This window comes from Leptodactylus fuscus, chromosome 10 (assembly GCF_031893055.1).
Source record: "Leptodactylus fuscus isolate aLepFus1 chromosome 10, aLepFus1.hap2, whole genome shotgun sequence".
Taxonomy (NCBI): domain Eukaryota; kingdom Metazoa; phylum Chordata; class Amphibia; order Anura; family Leptodactylidae; genus Leptodactylus; species Leptodactylus fuscus.
Window position 1 is genome coordinate 5,209,577 of NC_134274.1, and position 17,023 is coordinate 5,226,599.

General features: G+C 42.5%; 1 protein-coding gene across 3 annotated transcripts in view; it reads left to right on the forward strand.

Annotated features, from left to right (window-relative positions):
- The window catches only part of CLCN1 (chloride voltage-gated channel 1), a 60,663-nt gene that overhangs the window by 20,882 nt on the left and 22,758 nt on the right, over nucleotides 1-17,023 (forward strand). For all 3 annotated transcript variants that reach the window (XM_075258505.1, XM_075258503.1, XM_075258504.1), the window contains exons 2-9: nucleotides 9,539-9,683; nucleotides 9,768-9,899; nucleotides 10,401-10,529; nucleotides 13,253-13,386; nucleotides 14,042-14,119; nucleotides 16,250-16,328; nucleotides 16,662-16,787; nucleotides 16,898-16,982. In XM_075258505.1, coding sequence (XP_075114606.1) covers nucleotides 9,539-9,683; nucleotides 9,768-9,899; nucleotides 10,401-10,529; nucleotides 13,253-13,386; nucleotides 14,042-14,119; nucleotides 16,250-16,328; nucleotides 16,662-16,787; nucleotides 16,898-16,982 — 908 coding nt within the window. The remainder of the gene's footprint in view (nucleotides 1-9,538; nucleotides 9,684-9,767; nucleotides 9,900-10,400; nucleotides 10,530-13,252; nucleotides 13,387-14,041; nucleotides 14,120-16,249; nucleotides 16,329-16,661; nucleotides 16,788-16,897; nucleotides 16,983-17,023) is intronic.

Here is a 17,023-nt window from a genome sequence, read left to right on the forward strand (position 1 = left end):
TGTATATAATTCTATATGTACAGCCGGTATAACCTGGGTATATACTGTATATAATTCTATATGTACAGCCGGTATAACCTGGGTATATACTGTATATAATTCTATATGTACAGCTGGTATAACCTGGGTATATACTGTATATAATTCTATATGTATAGCTGGTATAACCTGGTTATTTACTGTATATTATATATATATATATATATATATATATATATATATATATGTACAGCCAGTATAACCTGGGTATATACTGTATATAATTATATATGTACAGCCGGTATAACCTGGGTATCTTGTATATAGTGATATACACCGGATGCTCTTCCATTATTTCCTTCCTCTAGGTATGCATATACGGTACTATAGGCCCCTTAGTGTGTATATACCGTATAGACCTGTAGCAGGGAGGACTCGGCAGTTGCTTCTGTCTTGTACCAGTGGATAATCCTCGGCCTGAGGACACCTGGGATCACTATGTGAGATTTTACAAGCAGCTGCTGCTGTGCGAGAATCCAGATTGATGCTAGACACGACTAATGGAAGATCATGGGGCGCAAAATCATTACAGGGCGCAGACCTCACCCCGGAAATAACGGCTCTGAACTATAGGAACAGCTCTCCTATATTACATGGATATATGTACAGTCCTATGAAAACGTTAGTGCCCCCCTATTAATCTTAATCATTGTTAGCTGTAAATATTTTGGTGTTTGCCATGTCAGTCGGATCTATCTAATAACTGATGGACACAGTAATATTTCAGGATTGGAATGAGGTTTATTGTACTAACAGAAAATGTGCAATATGCATTAAACCAAAATGTGACCGATGCAAAAGTCTGGGCACCCCAACAGAAAAGTGCCAGTAATATTTAGTAGCTCCTCCTCCTTTTGCCTCTAGTCGCTTCCTGGAGCTTTTAATCAGTTCCTGGATCCTGGATGAAGGTATTTCGGACCATTCCTCTTTACAAAACAATTCACGTTCAGTTAAGTTAGATGGTCGCCGAGCATGGACAGCCCGCTTCAAATCATCCCACAGATGTTCAATGATATTCAGGTCTGGGGACTGGGATGGCCATTCCAGAACATTGTAATTGTTCCTCTGCATGAATGCCTGAGGATTTGGAGCGGTGTTTTGGATCATTGTCTTGCTGAAATATCCATCCCCGGCGTAACTTCAACTTCGTCACTGATTCTTGAACATTATTCTCAAGAATCTGCTGATACTGAGTGGAATCCATGCGACTCTCAACTTTACCAAGATTCCCGATGCCGGCATTGGCCACACAGCCCCAAAGCATGATGGAACCTCCACCAAATCTTACAGTGGGTAGCATGTGTTTTTCTTGGAATGCTGTTTTTTTGGACGCCATGCATAACGCCTTTTTGTATGACCAAACAACTCAATCTTTGTCTCATCAGTCCACAGGACCTTCATCCAAAATGAAGCTGCCTTGTCCAAATGTGCTTTTTCATACCTCAGGCAACTCTATTTGTGGCGTACGTGCAGAAACGGCTTCTTTCTCATCACTCTCCCATACAGCTTCTATTTGTGCAAAGTGCGCTGTATTGTTGACCGATGCACAGTGACACCATCTGCAGCAAGATGATGCTGCAGCTCTTTGGAGGTGTCTGTGGATTGTCCTTGACGGTTCTCACCATTCTTCTTCTCTGCCTTTCTGATATTTTTCTTGGCCTGCCACTTCTGGGCTTAACAAGAACTGTCCCTGTGGTCTTCCATTTCCTTACTATGTTCCTCACAGTGGAAACTGACAGGTTAAATCTCTGAGACAACGTTTTGTATCCTTCCCCTGAACAACTATGTGGAACAATCTTTGTTTTCAGATCATTTGAGAGCGGGCTGTCCATGCTCGGCCACCATCAAACTGAACTGAATGCGAATTGTAAAGAGGAATGGTCCAAAATCCCTTCATCCAGGATCCAGGAACTGATTAACAGCTACAGGAAACGACTAGAGGCAAAAGGAGGATCTACTAAATATTACTGGCACTTTTCTGTTGAGGTGCCCAGACTTTTGCAGCGGTTACATTTTGGTTTAATGCATATTGCACATTTTCTGTTAGTACAATAAACCTCATTTCTATCCTGAAATATTACTGTGTCCATCCGTTATTAGATAGATCAGACTGACATGGCAAACACCAAAATATTTACAACTAACAATGATTAAGATTAATAGGGGGGCACAAACTTTTTCATAGGACTGTACATGATGTAATATGGAGGGGATCATTTCTGGACCATAAAATGTTCCGCATAAAAGATAAAACTCGGAGACCAAGAATTGGACGGGTGAAGATTTTTTCCTGCTGATCTTGTGAAATGACAGAATATTTTTCAGAACTATCCTGAAGACTTTATGGGCCGTTGTGTGTATAGGTTACCCCGTTACCCCTTGTACACAATATTACCATATCTCTATTTTTGAGTAAGATGGTTGACAACCAATATGGCGGCCATTCTAGTTTGGTCCCCCCTGCTTCCTAATTCAATGATATCAGGATGAGTTTGTGTCATTGGATGTTTCAGGGTTTTGCCATTTAGGATTCTGGCAGATTTGTACATTTTTTTTTTGAAATTTTTTTTTGGGATGTAAAGGGGAATCTCTTAAGATTTTCTGCATAAACCTCCAGGGTTCGGACTCCCCCTTTGTGTATTTGCACTGGAGTAACTCTATTACCTTGAGCGGTGCGGTTACTTTTCCTGACGCCGTCACCGGATCTATATTTGCTTGTGCTATATCGAGCGCCTAATAACAGGAGTCATAAACCTGTCATTCCCAAACTAACAGCAGACAACAGCGCCGACAGGAATATTAAAGGGGAACCCACCCTGCATGTAAGATCGGGCCACCAGATTTTGGCTGAACATATGAGTTTATTAACCCCTTCATACCACTGCCAATTTTTGATTTGCATCAGATCGGGGCAATAGAGTATTTGTTATGTTTTGATACCTTGTAACAAAATTCAAAACTTTGCAAAATTGAAAACAAATGTTGCAGTATTTTACGCCCCCTGGCCCAGTGCTCACGTGAACAATCGGGTGGTGGGAACTGTATGGGCTATTGGGTCCTGGAGGACTCGGATCAGCTTTACGCTGTATATTAGGAAGCTTATACCTCCTGTAACTGGGACTAAGGGGAAATCAGCAAAAAAATTCAGTTTTTAATAAAATCGAATTTGGGAATTAGTTCACTAAAGTCTTGATGTTCCCATGCCCCGGGCACATGATATGAGATTAGAGCACCAGATGTTGTGAGGAGGACACAGAGCACCAGACATGGCGGAGAGGCCCACAAGAGGTAACAGGTGGCGGGAATACATTTTTTACTTTACAGCTCCCCTGGGTACTGAAGAGACCCCAGACTAGAAGGATTCCCCTTTCTGTTCTATCTGAACACGTTCAGGCCAGGGGTTCACTTAATTATGACCTTATGGGGAGCAAAATATGTCAAATAAATATAAAAAAATAAAAAAAATAAAATTTAAAAAAACTGTCACTTCCCCACCCACATCACTGGTTGTATCCCTGCCCCGGGTGACACAAAACTGTCACCAACCTAAAAATTACCGTAATGGAAGGGAATATTGTTTTAAAATGCAAATACAAAAAAAAAGGAAAATGTGAAAAAAAATTTCTGCCTTTTTTTCCCGTTTTCCTAAATATTAAAAAAAAAAAAAAAAACAGGCAAAAATAAAAAAGAATAACAAACATAAAGCTGTTCAGATCCCTGAATATAGAGGCTCAATTTAAGAATATCAATAACCCAAATGAAAAAAGAAAAGTTATAGCCATTAAAAGGCGATGTCCTGCAAGGCTTAAAGGGATTGTCTGTCAGCCACAAGCTCTACAATGTGTCGGGCTCTGCGGCTGTGACCTGCAACTTATTGGTTGTATTAATAATACAGATGTATAATATTACATCATTACAATACAATGTAACAGAACGTAGCATAAGAAGATACAATGTAATATAATACATGGAGATCTGATATATGTTACTAGAACATACCCTGAGCTAATATATTCGTATATACTCGAGTATAAGCTGAATTTTTCAGCACAGTTTTTGTGCTGAAAAAGCCCCCCTCGGCTTATACTTGAGTCAAGCAAAAAGAAATTTATTTATTTATTTATTTTTTTGGGGGGAGGGGCTCTATGACCAGCTACAATAGTAATGTAGAGAATCTCCCATAAAATAGTGAAAAAAAAGAAGCTTTAAAAAAGATATAATAAAAAAAAAAAGAAATAAAAGTTGTAAATCCCTCCTTTCTCTAGAATACATATAAAAGTAGAGAATGACTGTCACACATACACATTAGGTATCCCTGTGTCTACTGAATATAGGGGATCTGCAGTGCTCCTGTTCCGTCAGGAAGGGGTTAATAGGAGCACTGCAGATCCCCTATATACAGTCAGGCTGAATTCCAAGTGGGGGAAGAAAACCCCAGTCCTCAAGCTCAGGGAAGGGACAGACAGACAACCAAAACACCCCCTCCTCTTCCCCTTCCCCAGCATCTACTGCATCCAAAAACTCTCGACTATTTTAATTTTTGAAATTTTCCAGTAGCTGCTGCATTTCCCCCCCTCGGCTTATACTCGAGTCAATAAGTTTTCCCAGTTCTTTGTGGTAAAATTAGGGGCCTTGGCTTATACTCGAGTATATATGGTAATACATGGATATCTAATCTATTTTACTAGAACATACCCTGAGCTGATATACTGTACTTTACAATGTAATAATAATAAAATAGAGTAATTAAAAATGACCCTATTATAATAAGATGTGATACAATAATAGGGAAGGTTCACGTCTGTGCCCTCACTGACAAAATAACATAAGGAAACCTGAGGGACCCAAATATAGTCAGCTCAATGGGTTTGTTGGGCTTCATTGGTGCCTGTCCTATTATATTATACACGATACAATATTACAGACATATAATAGTACATGTACATTACAGTATAGCAGTACAATACAATGCGCTATTACATGATATAATAGATACAATAATATAAAGCTACTACTTGTTACAATAGAATAGCATTTGATGGAATACAATACCAAATCTCAGTCTAGAATACAAAACATCCGAATACATCGATAGAATAGACTGACATTTCGGGATATTTAATATAGATCCTCAGGTATAACAATTGAAACATTGTAACATTGTTGTGGCCATAATACTTATATATACGATACAATATGGCGACTTTCCCTTCTGATCCGGTGTTCCAGCCTTGGATAGTTAGCTCGCACCCCTATCCATAGACATCAGATCCCCGCCAGTCCCTGAGCGTGCGCTGACATATTATACCAGTCATTGGAGTAATAGAGTTTGTTTTATTTTGCCGGTGTCCTGGGGATTTCGGGTAAACAGCGGGCGCAGCGTCGGACCTGCTGAGCTCGCTCCATTCCTCATCCTCGCTGCCGGGATATTTTTAGCTTTGAGATTTGCATGAACTGAAAAGCCTCAACTGAACCTGGAGGGCGGCCAAAGCCCAAAGTGTGTATTACATGGAGCTGGGATCGCGGCTGGCGATGGCGGCCATTACTGATGACCATTATATCTATATCTACTAGATTATTCCGCCCATAGGCTCATGTACAGGTGTGAACACCATCGTGGACCACTTTTGACCCTCCAATGTCAGGTTGTAAAGGTCACCTATAGTAAGAGATGGCTCGTGTACAGGCTGTAGTTAACCATTAAGTATCTGGTGGGTGTGACGTACGGTATATAGCTATATCATCTGTATGACTGATGGATTATTGGTACATTTTCCATTGATTCAGGTGAGAGTTGACCCAGTATAGAGGAATGTCCAGTAATCTCCGGCCCTGCCGTAAATCCTTATCTTATTACTTGCATTATAATGACTTGTAGCGTTCTTCAGGCGACCTGGGAGGAGTCTGGTGACGTCAATAACGTGATTGTACCTGCCGTATATGTATTAATAATAATGCCGCTATAATGTCAGCTACTACTGACTACACTTCCCCTTGTTAGGGGACTCTTCTACCTACAAAGGGGTTGTCCAAAGTGGACCATCCCTTTAATGACATGTAAACACCTGGCCGGGCTCTGTAGTACCTTGGGGTTCCAATATCCGGTTCTATTAGGATATTCATAGAAGAAAGGAATAAGAGCGGGGGAGGGGAAGAGGAATTCTCGGTGTGGTGATAACAGATGGACTAATTGGATTTGCCGTGAATTAGATGCCGCTCATACTGGAAACCGTAGACGTTGCTATTATTAGTATCGGGAATAACTGGGATGATTGATAACTGGGAATAATCGCATTATTATGATGCGGTCAGGAAGGATATTCCCCTGTAAGATTAATATGGAACATGCCAGGGTGATGGGATTGTCATTCCTTCTTCTGGATCAACAATGCGTGAGCACTGACCAGCGTGATCTCCTCCAGAGCTGAGGCTTAGCTCGGACTACTGTGTACTATGCACCGGCTTACCGACCTTCTCATCTCCTGCAACCGCAATTCTGATATCATAGTCCACTATAATGTCCACTGGTTTAGTCTCTGGTGTCCACTGGTTTAGTCTCTGGTGTCCACTGGTTTAGTTTCTGATGTCCACTGGTTTAGTCTCTGGTGTCCACTGGTTTAGTCTCTGGTGTTCACTGGTTTAGTCTCTGGTGTCTACTGGTTTAGTTTCTGATGTCCACTGGTTTAGTCTCTGGTGTCTACTGGTTTAGTCTCTGATGTCCACTGGTTTAGTCTCTGGTGTCTACTGGTTTAGTCTCTGATGTCCACTGGTTTAGTCTCTGGTGTCTACTGGTTTAGTCTCTGGTGTCTACTGGTTTAGTTTCTGATGTCCACTGGTTTAGTCTCTGGTGTCTACTGGTTTAGTCTCTGGTGTCTACTGGTTTAGTCTCTGGTGTCTACTGGTTTAGTCTCTGGTGTCCACTGGTTTAGTTTCTGGTGTCTACTGGTTTAGTCTCTGGTGTCTACTCGTGTCATGCTTCTGTTGTAAATGGTTTAGTGCCCGTGGACCCAGTGTACAGTATAGTAGCTTGGACTCCAAACCTTACAAAGGCATTCCATCCTTTTCTTGGCATACAGCAGTTTGGTGCCCCAAAGTACAGTGGTTTAATGGCCCTGTCCCTTTTGTATTGTGGCTTGGTGGTCCTGTCCTTGGTATACTTAGTTTAGTTTTAGTGGCTATGCTCCTTGTATATTATGGTTTGGTGGTCCTGTCTTTGGTGTTATGGTGATTCTGTCTCTAAAATACAGTGGTTTGGTGCTCCTGTCCTTGGTATATGGTGGTTTGGTGATCCTGTCTCTAATGGATTATTGGCCCTGTCCCTGGTACATGGTGGTTGGGTGTTCCTATCTCTGATATATGGTGGTTTGGTGGTCCTGTCCCTAGTATATGGTGGTTTGGTAGTCCTGTCCTTGGTGTTATGGGGGTCCTGTCCCCAGTATATGGTGGTTTGTTGGCATTCTCTCTGATACAGTGTGTCAGTGTGCCTGTTTTTGGTGTCTGTGTCAAACAACAGTTGGTGCCTCAGTGCCATTCCTGATGTCTGGTGGTTCTTGAGCTCTTGCCCTTGGTTTATGGTAATTTGTAACCCCTGTTCCTGGCGTACGGTGGTTTGGTACCCATGCTATTGGCGTGCAGTTATAACTGATTCACTCCTTGCGTCTATTGTTTTAGCGTCGATTCTTTTCCCACCATAGTCCCAGTTGTCTATTGGATTCCTCTTCTATGTTTAGCATTTGATGCCATAGTCCCTTTTGTTTTTACCACAAACCCCGGTGTCCCTTCATCACTTTCCTGGAGTTTGCTCTTTCTGCATAACTCTATGGGCACTTTGCTTTCCAGCCAACAACTTCCATTGCTCTGGGTCTAAATATGTCTAAAAATTTCCTAGAAATCCAGCTGCCTCTTCCTATAAAGTAACACGAAATCTTGAATATCCAATCACTTGCCTTAGGTTCTTGAAAGAACCAAACAGTCAAGTGTCCGACGTCTTTAATATTTAGACTAAAAATTTTCCCTAAAAATAGTTGTGGTCAAAAACAACAAAAACATTAGATTTTTTGGATTCTAAAAGACATTGAATTATGAGACAAAACAAATCAAATAAAATCTCTAATAATACCGCGCGATATTACACAGCGATACAAAAAATCTAAGAGATAAATGGGGCGCGGCCGGTGCAGAGTTTTTGTCATTTCAGTCTATTGGACACATTTTTTACATCGTCTATCAGCTACAATGTAATTCTTCGAGTCAGATAAGAGATAGGATTCTGGAGAACTAATATTCCGAGCTGATATTTGCCTTTCAGATGGGCGGCGGGTCCGCGCTCCGAGCTCATTTATTAAAGCTTTATTTAAAACAAGTAGTTGAAAGGTCAGCGGAGAAGCCACGAGCCCGGATATACGGCTAAACCAAGCGCACAAATGTTTTGAGCTAAGGAATATATTTGCTTTACGAGTTTGTACAACTGCTGCAGCCGCTGCCGGGGCTTAGATGCCTGGAAAATAAGAAAGAAAGGACATTTGCAAAAGTGGTTTGGCTTAGGACTACTAAATAAGAGATCCTTGTTGTAGAAAACCACCAGGTCACTACTCAGGTATAATCCCAGGTTATTGATGGATGACTTGGACAGGCCAAGAGACACCAGTGCATGGCCAGGAGACAAGCCGAGGTCAGGGCAGGCAGAGTCCCTTTGTAATGGTAACCTGGCCAAGGTCAGGGCAGGTAGAAAGCCTTTGTAATGGTGACCTGGCCGAGGTCAGGCAGAGTCCCTTTGTAATGGTAACCTGGCCAAGGTCAGGGCAGGTAGAGTTCCTTTGTAATGGTAACCTGGCCAAGGTTAGGGCAGGTAGAGTCCCTTTGTAATGGTAACCTGGCCAAGGTCAGGGCAGGTAGAAAGCCTTTGTAATGGTAACCTGGCCAAGGTCAGAGCAGGCAGAGAGCCTTTGTAATGGTGACCTGGCCGAGGTCAGGCAGAGTCCCTTTTGTAATGGTAACCTGGCCAAGGTCAGGGCAGGCAGAGTCCCATTGTAATGGTAACCTGGCCAAGGTCACGGCAGGTAGAGTCTCTTTGTAATGGTAACCTGGCCAAGGTCAGGGCAGGTAGAGTCTCTTTGTAATGGTAACCTGGCCAAGGTCAGGACAGGTGGAACTTGTTCAGACATGGCTTTACAAGTAGAGGTCAAAACTTAGCAAAACAATTTCACAGGGATACTAAGAACCTTCCAGCTCAGGCATCTTCCAATAGGGTTAGGTCCTTTAATTAGCCCCGATGGGCAGGTGATTGGTCAAGGACAGATTATTAGATGCACAAGGTGACCATAGTGGGCACATGGACTACAAACACTGCAGACAGAATAGGCGCGCCTGTGGCTGCAGCCAGTGGTAAGGGGAGATGCCAATGGCCGCTAACAACCATCACTACATGTATCGTGGTTATGTCAAGTCCATAGCCTATATATTTTTGCGCGTCTTATAACCCTCTTGTGTCTCCTAACAGACTTATGGCCACTATACAGAAGAACTTTCCCACTTTGCTCGTAAGGAAGCTGCCAGGTTACTCCAAGAAAAGCAAAGAACCAGTGCAAGTGCAAGTGCCACCAAACCCCCTGATGTCCAGAAGCAATGCTACTCCAAGTGCCACGGTGAGGTCTTGCACTTTAAGGCGTTGTCTTCCTGTGATGACCCTGTTACTGTCTTATTTATTACCTATGTCTCCTTTCTTGCAGCTTGTGTACAACGGGTAAAGAAATACTTCATCAAAAAGTTGGGAGAAGATTGGATATTCCTTGTCCTTCTAGGTCTAGTCATGGCTTTGGTGAGCTGGAGTATGGACTACGCCAGTGCAAAGAGTATACAGGGTAACACTGGTTATGCAAATTACTACATCATGTGACCTCTTATATAGGTCTACTGCATTGTTTGCAACAGGGCTCTTCTATTTTTTAAACAAATATAGCATTACCTTACAATTCTATTAGCCGCTTGCAGTACTGTTTTTCACCACTGTGTCAGTGAGCGATAAATTCCATTGACATGAATGCAACAGTGCCACCACTGCTACATATTTCTGCAAATCATTTAAGGGTGTTATCCAAAATACGACACCCAACAATGTAGAATTGATGGGTTTCCTATTCCCAGAACCCCACCGATTAGCAGGAAGAAGTGTCAGCAGTGAGCTGAGAATGGTTGAACTGCAGTACCAGGCAAAGCCACATTGGTAGGGAGGTGCTATAGATGTTGCCCCTTCCTTCTGCTTTTTGGTGGGGGTCACTGAGGATAGGCCATCAATGTAACCCTGGAAAAACGTAATACATATGTTGTTGCGCTCACTATATTCCTTGTCCTCTGTTTCACAGCGTATAGATGGATGTATAATGGAGCTTCTCACAATGTCTGGTACCAGTATATGGCCTGGGTGACTTATCCTCTTGTCCTTATACTTTTTGCTGCAGTCTTTTGCCACATTGTGTCTCCACAAGCCATAGGTAAGTAGACGTCATGGTTGGCCTCCATCGGCCATTAGTCATCTGCAGTGTATCCCCTATGTATCATTGTGTATTGTATATATGTATCATTGTGTATTGTATATATGTATCATTGTGTATTGTATATATGTATCATTGTGTATTGTATACAGTCCTATGAAAAAGTTTGGGCACCCCTATTAATCTTAATCATTTTTAGTTCTAAATATTTTGGTGTTTGCAGCAGCCATGTCAGTTTGATATATCTAATAACTGATGGACACAGTAATATTTCAGGATTGAAATGTGGTTTATTGTACTAACAGAAAATGTGCAATATGCATTAAACCAAAATTTGACCGGTGCAAAAGTATGGGCACCTCAACAGAAAAGTGACATTAATATTTAGTAGATCCTCCTTTTGCAAAGATAACAGCCTCTAGTCGCTTCCTGTAGCTTTTAATCAGTTCCTGGATCCTGGATGAAGGTATTTTGGACAAACAATTCAAGTTCAGTTAAGTTAGATGGTCGCCGAGCATGGACAGCCCGCTTCCAATCATCCCACAGATGTTCAATGATATTCAGGTCTGGGGACTGGGATGGCCATTCCAGAACATTGTAATTGTTCCTCTGCATGAATGCCTGAGGATTTGGAGCGGTGTTTTGGATCATTGTCTTGCTGAAATATCCATCCCCGGCGTAACTTCAACTTCGTCACTGATTCTTGAACATTATTCTCAAGAATCTGCTGATACTGAGTGGAATCCATGCGACTCTCAACTTTACCAAGATTCCCGGTGCCGGCATTGGCCACACAGCCCCAAAGCATGATGGAACCTCCACCAAATTTTACAGTGGGTAGCATGTGTTTTTCTTGGAATGCTGTTTCTTTTTGGACGCCATGCATAACGCCTTTTTTTATAACCAAACAACTCAATTTTTGTTTCCAAAATGAAGCTGCCTTGTCCAAATGTGCTTTTTCATACCTCAGGCAACTCTATTTGTGGCGTACGTGCAGAAACGGCTTCTTTCTCATCACTCTCCCATACAGCTTCTCCTTGTGCAAAGTGCGCTGTATAGTTGACCGATGCACAGTGACACCATCTGCAGCAAGATGATGCTGCAGCTCTTTGGAGGTGGTCTGTGGATTGTCCTTGACTGTTCTCACCATTCTTCTTCTCTGCCTTTCTGATATTTTTCTTGGCCTGCCACTTCTGGGCTTAACAAGAACTGTCCCTGTGGTCTTCCATTTCCTTACTATGTTCCTCACAGTGGAAACTGACAGGTTAAATCTCTGAGACAACGTTTTGTATCCTTCCCCTGAACAACTATGTTGAACAATCTTTGTTTTCAGATCATTTGAGAGCGGGCTGTCCATGCTCGGCCACCATCAAACTTAACTGAACTTGAATTGTTTTGTAGAAAGAAATGGTCCAAAATCCCTTCATCCAGGATCCAGGAACTGATTAAAAGCTACAGGAAGCGACTAGAGGCTGTTATCTTTGCAAAAGGAGGATCTACGAAATATTAATGTCACTTTTCTGTTGAGGTGCCCATATTTTTGCACCGGTCAAATTTTGGTTTAATGCATATTGCACATTTTCTGTTAGTACAATAAACCTCATTTCAATCCTGAAATATTACTGTGTCCATCAGTTATTAGATATATCAAACTGAAATGGCTGCTGCAAACACCAAAATATTTAGAACTAAAAATGATTAAGATTAATAGGGGTGCCCAAACTTTTTCATAGGACTGTATATGTATCATTGTGTATTGTCTATCAGCTCATCACATGTAAGGTCTTCAGGTTTTACAATATTGGATCCATATTAGTGTAGGTCTTATGGAGCCTCCTTCATACTTCTGAGATGGGCCAAGCTCGGAGGAGCGGTGCGGGCGCTCGGGGTAACCGGACACTCTGTCAGCTGGACACTGGATTAATCATTACACTCTATCTTGGTGTGACTCACGTATCCAGCTAAGAGTATGGTCATCCATCCAGGCCCATCGCGTGTCCCTACATAACCTTACACACAAAAACATCATTCAAGATGGGAACAAATGATTCCTTCCAAGGAGCAGACTGCATCTTAATGTTCGTTATAGAGAAATCTGGACTTAATAGACATCAATGTGGGGGGGGGGATTCTTATACTAGTATGGGGGTGTCCTATACCAGGATTCCAGGGTAACCTAGTCTTACGGGAGTCTGGTTGTGTCGGGGAGTATCCTTTGAGGTTCCTGGGACTATTCTGCTCAGTGTAAGTCAATGAGATGAGCCACAGAACCAAACACGTCATGTATAGATGAGCCATACTGCCATATACACAACACATTCATATAGTTGGCAGCCATGACTCTCCATTGTGACTGGCACTAAAACTGAGTTTAATAACGTATCTGACTGTATCCATACCAGTCATCCATAGACAGATATCAGAGTGGGGGTCAACAATGTAGCAAGTCGGAATTGCAGACTGGATACAAGTTATATGACGTGTCTGCCAAAAGATAAAAACTTGGCAGAAAGTCCCCACATAGTTTAAGCACAAGACGGTATTGTCTTCCCATCATGTTTTATTAGCAACAAGCGCCCCCGCCGTGTTTTACAAAAAAAAAGAGTAAAAAGTTTTTAAAGTTTTTTTTTTTTTTTGAGTAGTTTATTTGAGTTCTTCGTAAGCCTCGAGGACGGCGACGTCTCCAGAGGGTCTAATAACTTCATCTTATTGTTTCTTGTAAGGTTCCGGCATCCCAGAGATGAAAGTTATTCTCCGAGGTGTCGTGCTGAAAGAATACTTGACTCTCAAAGCCTTCATCGCCAAAGTAATTGGGCTGACGGCCTCTTTGGGGAGCGGGATGCCTCTAGGAAAGGAGGTAAGAGGCAGACGTGGTGATCGTAGGGACCGTCCTCCGAAAAACAGAAGATTTCAAAAATGTAACACTGAAGGAAATGTAACACAATGTATCGAATAGAGCACCTTTATCTTAGTACGAGGACTTGGACCCCCCCAATGGCTTCTCCTTAACTCAAGATCACATGATGTAATATCAGGATGACACAAAAACTTTCCGTGTCCAAAACAAACATTGAGCAGGCGCTGTTGCTCTTCGTGATAATTCGGTCTATAAATAATACCCTGGGCAGTGATTAAGTTATCCGATAAGTGGTGATGGGTCTGGTTGAGGAGCGGGCCGGGCTCTGGAGGGATTCCCTGTCAGGGGCCGTGGGCTATGGAATTCGTTTTTGCAAAAACATAAGCGCCAGCTGTCACCGGTGTTACATTGACTGGACGATCTAGACCAAAGACTGAAGAGGTTTGAGTGTTGACACTAGATGTTGAGATTTAACATTCCCAATCTGGTCCCATCATCTGTGTCCAGGGCCAGTAGACAATCCCCCCCCACACACACATCTCCTATAGACTTACAGAATAGATGACCATAGATGGATCCTTGGACCTCGTCAGTATATAGATACTAGAATGGTCCACAAAGCGTTGCCATTTACCCCCGTGACCTTGTGTTTCAGGGCCCGTTTGTGCACATTGCGAGTATCTGTGCGGCCGTCCTGAGCAAATTCCTGTCCGCGTTCTGTGGAGTCTATGAGGTAAGGAGCTAAAGATAACTCAGCCATATTTGCCCCTTTTTGCCCCCTTCTCTTTGGCTGCCAGTGACTGGTCTTGTCTCCGATTGCCTTGGCTTTGACTTGTCAGAAGAATGAATTTATCCGATACTAATCTCGTGATCATGTCCCTAATAATTGTTATAGCTTACCACATAGCTTACAAAATTATTTGCCGTAGTCCATAGAAAGAGCTTAATGACATCCATCATGTGATTGGCGCGGTCACTGGAAGCATATTAGTGTTTTGCTGTTCAGCTATTCCAAAGATATAAACCCTACAAATTAGTGTCCACTGGCCAAGTGGGTGGTAACACTGTAGTTTCTCAGGGGGCGGGGTCTCTGTGTGTTATATGTCATGCAGTGTTCCCGCCCACTTGTCAAGTAGACCCTAATCTGTATCAGCAATAACAGGGCTTATATCTTTGGAATGGCTGAACGGATTTGGATAAACAAAACACCAAGATGCTCAAGGTGATAGTGTCAATCGGATGATGTATGTCCACTTTAAGGCATTTACATTCTATTAGGTATTCTATTGGGTATTAGGTAAGCACTGAGGCCAGTGATTGGTTACATTAGTATTGTGACCACAAATGGGACGTCCACTTCTGATCCAACAAGGACGCATCATATGGCGGCACATGGTGTACCTATGGCTCTACAGTATGGAGTCCCAATGGCTCTAAGAGCCACTATATAAGCTTTGTGCCCAAGAGTCCAAGGGGCAATACAGTATGGAGAGCCAAGAAATGCTGAGATGTAATACTAGAACCATTCAAGATGGAAAAATGCCAAATTTTTTACTTTTCAAAAAAAAATTTAAGCTTGTAAGATCCTGAAATAGCCAAGTCTGCATGTATACTAAAAGACCCCAAAGGATAAAGGACCACATTCCTTCCCACCATCCAAGATTTTGCCAACAATAACTTCATGTCTTAGACGATCCGTAGGTTGGAGATATTAATTATATGAATACCTTTTGCACAGATTATGGAAATTTTAGTATGAAATGATTGTGAACTTGTCAACATGTTGCATACACTCACATATATAACACCCTTACTCAGGACCCCTACCGAAGTCTGGACCTTTTGGCCGCTGGCTGTGCTGTGGGGGTTGGATGTTGCTTTGGTGCTCCACTTGGAGGCAAGTGCTGCCTATGAATGTTAACTATAGTTTAACGGCATCTACGATGGCTTTCCTAACCTCTGACCTTGACTGCTTCCTATATGTTCTGTCAACCTGAGGTACCTACATAAGCAATACAGTGTTAGGATGTGGTCGTCTCGTAAAACCAGCCATTGGAATCTCCTTTCTATTATGGGTGGATAGACCAAGTGATTGGAGAGCAATTGGCAAAAAATATGATCTGTTCTGCCCAACTTGGTCAACAACCAAGCTGGTTACCCTACATCAAACCCCTCTGGGTAAAAAGGACTGGAGATGTTGATGTCCAACTTGCCTGGTCCTTCTTTTCATCATCTGGAGAGTCAGGGCACCGCCATACACATGAAATAGTGGACAAAATTATTAGACTTGCCCAATTTTCATCCAGTGCCTATGGGCTCCTAGAAGAGCAAGAAGACCAACCTAATCATAGAGTTGTGCCTCATGTAGATTCCTCTTGAGTGACATTGACTTCATCTCCACCTAATGATCCTTGTCTTCATCTACATTCTCTGTCACTCGTGACCGCTCCTTGCATGCCACTTGCGTCCTATCTAAGCTTCCATGTGTTTGGTCTCCAGCTTTTCCCTTTTCCAAAGTTGGAAGGTCCAGGTCATTTGGATCTGATCTCTTCTCCAACCTTGGGAAAGGACTTAGCAGCATGCGCATTGTAATCTACGAGATTCTCGGATGTCACAAGGTCTTTGCTGATTTTATCTTCTGTTTTTTCTTCTTTTTTTGTGGTTTGTCTTTCTCTTGTGCTCTTACGTCATTTCTTCTTCCCATCTCCGGATACCTTGTTGCCCTTTTCGTTTCATTGTCGTCTACATTGTCCTGTCTTCCTCCTTGATACATGGCTTACTGTATCCATCACCTTATCCCATTGTCTTGGTGGTCTTGCTTTCTCCTGGTTGTGTCCTGTGGTCACTCATGACCTATCAGTAGCAGGCGTATTATTACACTGATGTACTCACTGTGGGATGTGCTGTTGGTGTTGGCTGTTGCTTTGGAACCCCATTAGGAGGCAAGTCCTGTTCTTCTATGTTGAGTGAATTGGTGGATGTATTTGTATACCTGGCATAGTGAGGAGCAACAACGTCCAAGAGTCATTCCTTTGCTTTGCTCATAGACGGATTCCTTCTTTGGTAACACTGAGAAGTATCAAAAATTTTCCAAAAAGATTGCTGGTCTACAGCTTAGTTGTTGGATTAAACCATAGTTTTTGGACTTCCATCTTCGTATTCAGTATATACCTATAGCCATGAGTGAGCGAGCGAGTGAGGTGTCCATGGTTATGTCCCGTCTTGTATATCCCATGTGTCATAGTCTTCCCTTGTTGCTGTGAATTGCCGTATAGGTGTCTTGTTCAGCATTGAGGTCACATCCTCCTACTTTGCGGTCAGGAACTATTGGCGTGGATTCTTTGCCGCCACCTTCAGCGCCTTCATCTTCCGGGTCCTTGCCGTATGGAACAAGGATGCAGGTTAGTTCTCCGAATAGACTGTAAATCTTCTGTAACCTGCCCATGTTCACAACCTAGAGTAAGATACTTCAGGTCCTGCAACAAATGTAACAGTTACTCGTCTCTTTCAGTCACTATTACCGCACTTTTCCGCACCAATTTCCGCATGGAGTTCCCCTTTGACCTCCAGGAGTTGCCGGCATTTGCAGTGATCGGGTAAAGTCTTCGCCAACCTTTTATATTGCAATTCACTGAAA